The sequence below is a fragment of the Nicotiana sylvestris genome, chromosome 4 (assembly GCF_000393655.2).
Source record: "Nicotiana sylvestris chromosome 4, ASM39365v2, whole genome shotgun sequence".
Taxonomy (NCBI): domain Eukaryota; kingdom Viridiplantae; phylum Streptophyta; class Magnoliopsida; order Solanales; family Solanaceae; genus Nicotiana; species Nicotiana sylvestris.
Window position 1 is genome coordinate 67272528 of NC_091060.1, and position 9932 is coordinate 67282459.

At 40.0% G+C, this 9932-nt stretch overlaps 1 protein-coding gene across 1 annotated transcript; it reads left to right on the forward strand.

Annotated features, from left to right (window-relative positions):
* Positions 1-224: 224 nt before the first annotated feature.
* Positions 225-698, forward strand: LOC138889650 (uncharacterized). Its single transcript, XM_070172983.1, has one exon. The coding sequence runs from the start codon at positions 225-227 to the stop codon at positions 696-698; it is 474 nt and encodes a 157-aa protein (XP_070029084.1).
* The last annotated feature ends 9234 nt before the right edge of the window (positions 699-9932 follow it).

Genomic DNA, 9932 nt, shown 5'->3' on the forward strand with positions numbered 1-9932 from the left:
AAACGCTTCCCGATCAAAAAGCCAATTAGTGCCGAAGAAGGAGAAGAGTTTTTCCGAAAAATGAAAACTGCAGATTACGAGATAATTGACCAACTCTGATAGTCTCCCGCTCAAGTCTCGTTGTTGTCCCTGCTAATAAGCTCAACTGAGCATCAGAAAGTGTTGATAAAAACCTTAATGAAGCTTATGTTCCAATTGAAACCACTATCAAATAATTGGAAAGGATGGCGGAAAGATTCTTCGCAATCAATCAGATTTCCTTTAGCAAGAATGATTTTCCCCTGGAAGGGGACGCCCACAACAAAGCCCTCCATCTGACAGTTAAGTGTAAGGGGTACTATGTAAAAAGAGTCATGGTGGATGGTGGATCGGAGGTTGATATCTGCCCTTTCTCAACTTTGCAAAGAATGGAGATTGGTACTGAGAGAATCAGGCCTAACAATGTCTGTGTGCGTGCCTTTAATGTCATCAAGAGAGATAACATAGGTGAGATCGATTTGATTTTGACTATTGGTCCTGTGGATTTTGAGGTGACCTTTCAGGTCCTAGACATGGATACTTCTTATAATTTGCTCTTGGGAAGACCTTGGATTCATGCGGCAGGGGCCGTACCTTCCACTCTCCACCAGATGGTGAAATTTGAATATGAAGACCAGGAAATTGTGGTTCACCGAGAAGATGAGCAATCAATTTACTAGGACCAATCAGTCCAATGTATCGAAGCCTGTAAAGGTAGCGAGCATATAGTTTATCAAGCTTTCAAGGTGGTGGTCGCAGATCAATGTGAGGAGGGAAGCCCTTGTCCTCAGCCTTTTTTGTCAAATGCATCCATCATGGTCGTTGCTGAAATGATCAAGAATTATTATAAGCCTGGGAAGGGACTCGATGCATCATTTCAAGGTATCACAGAATCTATCATTCTACCTACCATCAAAAAGTTCTTCGGTGTGGGTTTTCGCGCCACAGAAGCTGATGTGACATGGAAAAATGAACGAAAGAGCAATGGTTGGGTTTTACCTCAGCCGGTTCCGCGTCTCTACAAAACATTTGCCACGCCCAAGTACAGCGAAGAAGAAGAAGAAGATGAGGCCTTCACGACCGAGGAAATTGAAGACATATGTGGAGCCATGAGGTAAATGTTGTATGAAACCCACATGGTTCAGCTGGGAGAATGCTCGAGCACCGTTGAGGTGCTGTATATGGGGCCCAATGCCAAGTTGCAAAACTAGAAGGCTACTCCGTTCCCAGTCAGACGGGAATCCCAATAGTCCAGTCTTTCCATATTTTCTACATCACGAGTTATTTCAGGGTGTAACTCGGATGTTTCTTTTAGTTTATTGTCTTTAAATTTCAATGTAAACCCTGTTATCTTCAAAATTCAATAAAATGAAATCAATATTTCATCGTTCATCTCTTTTTATTCTTTCTGATTTTTGTTACTTTTTCTTATTTCTTCTTTCAGTTCTAATAATGCGGCTTTAAATAACATGACATGCTTGCAGACTTCATGCCCAGATCCAAACACACTGTCTCATTTTGAAATAATGAACCAAGAACCGAAATATGATAAAGAAGAGGCTTTTAGGGAAATAAACCAAGAATTGGAACAATTTGAGAGTAAACCTAAGCAGAACTTAAATGAAATCGAGCCGGTTAATTTGGGTAGTTCTGAAGAAGTCCAAGAATCCATGATAAGCATTCACACAGATGAAAGAACTAGGGACGCATTGATCCAACTTTTGCTTGAATTCAAAGATGCGTTTGCTTGGTCTTACGATGACATGCCAGCATTAAGTGTCGATTTGGTGGTCCATAAGTTGCTGACCTACCCCGATTATCCCCCTGTCCAGCAAAAATATAGGAAGTTCAAAATTGATATCAGTGACAAGATCAAAGAAAAGGTCACAAAACAGTTGAATGCGGGAGTGATCTGAGTGGTCCGACACACCACATGGTTGGCTAATGTGGTTCCCGTACCAAAGAAAGATGGGAAAACTCAAGTGTGTGTTGACTACCGAGATCTGAACAAAGCAAGTACCAAGGACAATTTCCCTTTCCCAAACATCCACATCCTTGTTGATAATTATGTCAAACATGAGATACAGTCTTTCGTGGATTGGTATGTAGGATATCATCAGGTGTTGATGGATGAAGAGGATGCGGAAAAGACAACCTTCACCACACCCTGGGGCACATATTGTTACAGGGTCATGCCTTTTGGTTTGAAGAACACCGAGGCAACTTATATGAGGGCCGTGATTGCCATTTTTCATGACATGATGCACCAAGAAATTGAGGTGTATGTGGACGATGTGATCATCAAATCCAAAACACATGACGACCATGTTCGGGACTTAAGAAAGTTCTTTGAACGGCTGCGTAAGTATGATTTGAAGCTAAATCAGGCTAAATGTGCATTTGGGGTTCTGTCTGGAAAACTCTTGGGATTTATAGTCAGTCGGAGGGGCATCGAGCTAGACCCAACAAATATAAAGTTTATTCGGAATTTGCCTCCTCGAAGAACCAAGAAAGAGGTTATGAGCCTGCTGGGAAGGTTGAACTACATTAGCCGATTCATTGGTTAGTTGACTTCTACATGTGAACCCATCTTCAAGATGTTAAAGAAAGATGCAACGATTAACTGGACGGATGAGTTTCAAGAAGCCTTTGACAAAATCAAAGAATATCTGTCGAACCCGCCAGACTTGGTCCCACCTAAACCTGGTGTTGATACCCAATTTTCCATATATATTTTCAATATGCAAAATAACTTCAAAGTAGCATATATATGCATATTTAAGCATATCCAAGTGTTTTATTATTTTTTCATAATTTTTAAAGGTTTTAAAATCAATTTATTTCCCTCCTTTATCTACAAAAAAAAACAATAAGTATTTTCAAAATTATTATTTTGGTAATTCATTTATTGGAATTTTATATTTATGCTAAAATATAGCTAAGGTAATTTTTTTATAATTTTACAAATTTATTTGGTATTTTTAAGCTAAATTGTATATAATTGCAATACTAGCCTTTTTAAGATTCAATTGTGTTCTATATTCACATAATGAAGTCCTGTATTTTTAAATTATTAATTATATATTATAAATCATTTTAGTGCTTTTAATTTGTTTCCAGAAATTAATTTACTATCTTTTATAATTTTAAAAAGGAAAAAATGGCTATTTAAATAATAGCCCAATTGCATTTCAATGGTAAACTAAATCTGACCCAAATTAAACCCAATTTCCCGGCCCAATTCCATTTTAAACACGACCCCTAACCCAATTTAAATGACCCAACCCGGATTCCCCACCTAAGCATTTTAATCCTGGCCATTGATCATTTAGATCAACGACCACCGTCCTCCCTTTCCATAATTAAACCCAAAAGACCCCTTACTCTACTTCATTTTTCACCGAACGCCGCCTTTGAATCCCCGCTTCCCTCAATTCTCTCTGAAACCTCACATGAACCCTAGCCACCGCCATCTCATCCCACCTTAATCCGCCTTAACCCCTACCTAATCCATGGCCTCTCGTGGCCATTGGAGATGTGTATCAGCCTCCTATGGCTATGAGGTGTTTGTTTCTGTGGTTTCATGGCCAGACCTCGAGGAATCTGGTCCATTCCTTGCTCGACTTCTGTTCATGGCTTTTCTCCGGCCATCCATGACCTTTCTCCGGCCATTCATGGCCTTTCAAGGCACATCCTTGACTTTCCTAGTTAGATCAGTAACTTTCAAGGTCTTTTCTCACATTTTCTGGGTTTTCTGAAACCCTAATCCTTAAGATCTTTCAATTTTCTTCAGATCTATCTTAGATCTGTGCTTACTATGAACTTCTTAAGTGTTTTCATGAAGGTTTTTTGCTTTTCTTTCAAAACAACTCTTCATTCTTCGGCGATTAGGGTTTTCCTTTAAGTTTTTCAAAAAGATTTCTTCTTTGATTTTAATGTAGTTTGTGATTTTGCTATGTTTAAAACGATTTGCTCATGTTGTTCTTCTATCTATTTCAGCATGTTAAAAAACCCTAGTTCCTTTTAGTCTTATCCGAGTTCTAAAACTGTTTGTTTAAATGTGTACTTGCTCTTTGTTCCTGACTCTCTTTTCCTTGTTTGACTTGTTTGATTTTGAGTTCTTATCACCTCTAAAACTCGACTATTGTCGAAGCCCTAATTTCTTAATAGGTTTCCCTAACTTGATACTATGAGACCTTTACTTGTTTCTGATTCTCTTTACCTATTGCTATGTTTTCTTCACTGTTGATTCTACGTGACTACTTGACCTACGTGACTACTATGCTCCGAATATTTTTCTTACTGTTTAATCCTAGGTTACCCTGTTGCTACTGTATGCCTGTGTTATCTCTTTTGCCAATGTGTTTGGCCTCGCATGTTTGTTGCTTATGTTATTTATATACTGAAGTGCGGAATCATGTTTCTTCCTTGATTGATCTTGATCTTGTGACTGATTGCAAAAGCTTTTCTTTTATGAGCCCTAATTTCGCTCATTTGTTTAAATTAATTGATTCCTTTCCTTTACTCTTATGTTTTATCTTGCTGAATCCTCTCCCAAAATATGCCTATTTTGTACTTAGACTTGATTGTTTACTACATGCTTTTACTGTCCCTTATATGGCAATAAGTAATCTGTCTCCAAACTGATTTCTTTCCTTCATTGAACCTGCTACTACCCATTAAAAAGTGATTCCTTAATTAAAGGGAATCACGTGTGTTAATTGATTCTGACTTGTGATTGTTTCCATGTTTGTGTTAAGACTTTACTTATTACCTTATTTTCGCTCGTTTTCAAAAGCTATAAATACTCTATACCCCCTCTTCTTTCAAGGACACGAACAATTTGAGTTAAAAACACACACTCACACTCAAAAACTCTCTCTTTCTTTACTATTACTTGTGCTATTGCTTAGTTTAGCCGGCCGAAAGCCAAAGCTAGACCGTGGAATCTTACCTGCTTTACCTTTCTGCACTTTGTTTCTCTACTAGTATGTCCTAGTTAATTTTTAAGCATCAACAAAAATATGTTTCTTTAATTGTTCCAACTTCTCATGCTTGTCTGCTTTTGCTTATGTTTCTACAATCAAGTTACATTACTAGCATATTGAAATATGTTCCTTTCCCCTTTTAAATTAATGCTCTCCAAGGTGTATGAATCCTAAACCCCACATCCCCTCTATATATTTATGTTCTCTGGCTGGTTTGTGGGCATGCCAGCATCATCTATTGCTGTGCATGACCAAACCTGACCCTTTCTAGGGTCATATGCTTCATGCAATGTATCCCCAAAACCCTGACCCCTTTGTGTAACTGTTGATTCTGTGTAGTTTGAGTTTTACTAAAACTATTTCCAAATCACCCTTACCCCTTACTATTTCCCAATTCAGTTTTAAATAAATCTCTATGTTCTACAGTTCCACTATATTCTTAGAACTTAGGTTCTGCCCCTCTTGTGTGAGTCTTGCCTTAGGACCCTTGAGCTCCCTCTGAACTTGGACACATAAGGGCTAGCCTACACTGCACTTATTTCTGTCTGGTTATGCAACTTGGGTGTATGCACTGCCCAGGGTCCCTTGAGACCCTTTGGGAACTTTGACGCACCCAGGTCTAAGAAAGGCTTTGAAACAAATGGCATTTGAGGTGGTTTATTCCATAACTCAGAGAGGAATTCAGAATCAGGCTTCTTATAGTTGTAACTTCTTATTTTTGCACTTTTCTGATGTAATTCAGTATTTGGTCTGTAATAATTTGTAACAAATATTGGGGTTGGCTAGTGAAAAGAGATGGGTAATTATGCATGTTTTAGCTATTAGAAAGGTGGAGAACATGCCTATAAGATCCGTTCTGTTTTAATTGAAGTTCTGCGTGCTTTACTCCACACTTAGACACCATGCCTATAGTATTTATTTAATAAATTCTTCATGTTTAATTCCACACTTAGACACCATGCCTATAGGATCTAAATGGCTATAATCAGACATCATGCCTACAAGGTAAAAATCAGCTTTGAAAAATCATCATGCCTGTGTTTAAGTCGTGCTATTTATGTGCGTTGTCTGCGGAGGTATATATGAGCCTCTTAATTGTTTATATGTTTCCCTTGATATGCAGTCCTATGTGTTTTGTATGTCGCCTTAGCCTTTTACCTTTAAAACCCAAGAGTTAGCCTAAAATCCTCCCTCTTATAGGAATAATAGTCCTAAATTCCTCCGGGACTGATAGGAATGGGACGGGTAATAGCATGCAATAGAGATTGAGACAAATCCGCACTTTAATACCTTAATGGTGTGGGAAGAGTAGATATGGATATAATGACCGGTGCGCTATTGCCACGTGTATCCCCTCTTCTAAGGAGTTTCATACCGGGTATTGCATTGATGTGATCCATATTATAAACAAACTTAGGACCCCCCCCCCTCCCTGTATATTCTCAAGTATTCGTAGAACTGCAACCCTTTTTCAAAATTCGCCTTTTAATAACTGTTTTCAAACTCTTATGTGTTTAAACTTAAATCCCCTACTGTTTGGGCCTATACTTGTCTATTTGCTAATTGCACAAATTTACGAAACTGTTTGGCTAGGAACAATACTAGTGGATCCTGAGGGGTGCCTAACACCTTCCTCTTAGGATAATTTCAAGCCCTTACCCTATCTCTGGTTATCAAACAAACTTAGAAATGCACCCTATAGGTGTCCTAATGCACCTTAAATCATTAGGTGGCGAGTCATCAAATGCAAACCCAGTTCCCAAAAGGAATGAGTTGTCCCATACCCAAAAAATGTCATAAACCCAATTTTCCGATGCAAAGAGGGAAAAAGGGGGCGCGACAGCATGGCGACTCTGCATGGGATCTTAGGCTTTTACCACTTCAGATTGTTCTTGTGAATTTGTACCTCCTTATGTGCAATTACTTGTTTAATTCCTTTAAGCATTTAATTTCCTTTTTCTACTGCAAAACTGACTTATCTTCTTCGTTTTTTCCTTTATTGATGCTTTAAATTATGAAACTGCTGTATTTATCACTTTTTTAACGTGCAAATATGTGCCAACATGTTTTAATTATTGCATAATCATGCTCAACATCATACTCCACTCGTGCCAAACAAATACCATAGCAACGCTTATAATGAGTGGTTGCGCTCTTCCTATATCATTACCCCCTAAATTTGGAAAGGCATATTTGCTGTAAAACCAGTCGATCAGCGGTGCAGTCGACGGTTCCGTGCCTTCCCCCTTGAGTTGTCCGCTCAAGGGTACCAAACTAAAACCCCATAGAAACCTTACTCTATTAAAATTGTGCATGCATCATGGTCAAACCTAGCCGGGTCAGTTATGTTGTCCATATAATGATCCTTTAAGATAGCCTTGTCCAAAGTCCACCGGGTTTCCCTAAACCCAAACAGACACCACCACGTTCTGTGCATTTATTTGGAGAACTAAATGATTTATGCTAATTGTTGATATTAAATAGTCGAGTCTGGTGGGGGCAAGGGTCTAACCCTTTTATTTTGCAGAAAATAAGGCACGAAGTCCCTAGATTCGGCATGGTCACAAACATCCACCCAAGGCTGCTAAGCTACTGGAAAGATCTTCACTCTAGTGATCAAACTCTCGTCAGAAAGTATCTGGGAAACCTACCTTCCCTCCTAGAGATCCAACCTAACAACAAGATCATAAAAGCTTCCACACTGTTTTGGGATTGTGAAAGGGTTGTGTTATGCTTTGGGGACATTGAATGACACCCTTGCTAGAGGATATAGGAGGATTGGCCGGTCTAGTATGGGAAACTCCGGGTCTACTGATGCTTGAGAACCACAAAGGCAGGGGTTTCCTCAAAATGATGGGTCTGAAGAAAAATCCAGAATTAACATGCCTGAAGGAATCCTACATCCCTTTTGACTACTTGTATGAAAGGTACGGTCACAACAAATCCTACCATACCTACCCTGACGAGTTTACCATCACATCCTTGGGGCACATCCATCGTAGGGTTTTCGTCTTAATGTTTTGTTTCCTAGGGCTAATCGTGTTTCCAATGAAGAAAGGGAGAATCCATACCAGGCTGACTATGGTAACTAAGACCCTAATGGAGGGGATTGGCGGGAAACCATTTAGTATCGTGCCCATGATCATTGCCGACATATATCGAGCCTTGGAGAAGTGTCAACAAGGAGCAAATCACTTTGAAGGCTGCATTTATTACTTCAACTCTGGCTCATGGAGAATCTCCAAAAGGGCAAATACTGACAAGAGATTCAGTGAAGGGATTGGAATGATCACATTGCTTTCCATCATCCAAAGCGAATGAATTACATCCCTAATATATTCGCTCGGCCAGAGGATGCCAAAGGATGGTTGGAGCTATTTGATAATCTGACTGAAGAATAGGTTCAATGGATGTTCGAGTGGTTTCCAACCGAGGAGTTCATCGCCTGATCCAGAGATGCACCTTTCTTGATATTGATTGGTCTGAGAGGAACGTACCCTTACGTCCCAACTCCGAGTTATGAGACAAGCTAGTAGGAAGTAGGTTATACCAGGGTCGACAAGATAAGTCATTTCCGGGCTGACTTCCATAATGATGATTGTCCTTACAAGTGCCAAGCTTAGCATATGTGGCACTGCAAGATCATAATGGGAAGAGAAACCATCGAACTAGACAGGTATCATGCTGGTTGTGCTTCCTTATACTCCGGTTGGTTGGAAGACAAACATGATGGTATGGGCTAGCCAAGGTTTGCTCGAGGCCACTAGATTATAGATGAAAGGGTCGAGGCACAAGTCAAATACAACCAGCTGCGCAAAAGGATCCGTGAGTGCAAAAGCGAACGCCGTGAGATACAACAGTCCAACCAGAGGCTGATCGAGGACATGGCTATCAGTACCAACAAGCGACTAGGATACTTGGAGCGAGGCATAGTGGAATTGGAGAGAAAGTTTCTCAAGAGGGTTGAAGATTGTCAAAATGCTGAAGGGACCGAAGGTGGACACCTAGCTAGAGCATACCTGTTGTTGGGACTTCACGAGTTGGGAAAGCTGTTCAATGGAGCCAAGGATGCCGAATCCGGGGAAGGTCCTTCTGGGACCAAGTAGATAGGAGTTTATCTTTTCGCTTTATAAATGTAATAAGGCCAATGGCCATTAGTAACGTTTTATTTAGTGTCAATTTGGGATTCGTCTTATTTTCTATCAATGAAATGAGGCATTTAGTGATCCGCACTAACTTGATTACCTATTGTTTTTTATTTTTGTTTTATTACTCCCCTCCCTAAAGGTTAGTTCGTGTACTCTAGCAACATCATCCTATTCCATGAGATCCAAAGGCCCTCCACTCACTCCTCCTCTTAGTCCCGTCAAAAACAAGAACAAAGGCAAGATGGAAGATTTGAACAACATCAGAAAGGAGAATCCGACTGAACGGGTAGAGGCTACTAATGGCCATAGTACTCAGGTTCCTCAGGAGAATGTATCCCAACTTGAACAAAAGCTGTTGAAATTCCAAGAAGAGCTCGATCAGGTTCGAAATCTGGCAAGCCTGTCATTTTCCCTCAGCACCCCAGATATCAATTTACCCAATGCTCAAAACCTTACACCGCCTTAAAACATCCCAAAGCAACAGAATCATCCCACTCCTTACCATCATGCTATTCTACCAAAGACCTAATGCAACACCTGCCATACCCCAAACAATACTCCACTACTCACCCCGGAACCCCAGAACTCCACGAACGACCACTTTCACACCCACCATAGCACCCATATCTACATGGAGACCATGACACACTCCACACTCCACCCAACCTATCTCAAGCACACCTAAGTTTGATGAAAAGGATCTGCTTATCAGAAACCTGGTTGAGGAACTTAAGAAATTGACTATCCGGATCCAGGGCGTTGAGGGAAGCAAGGGAAT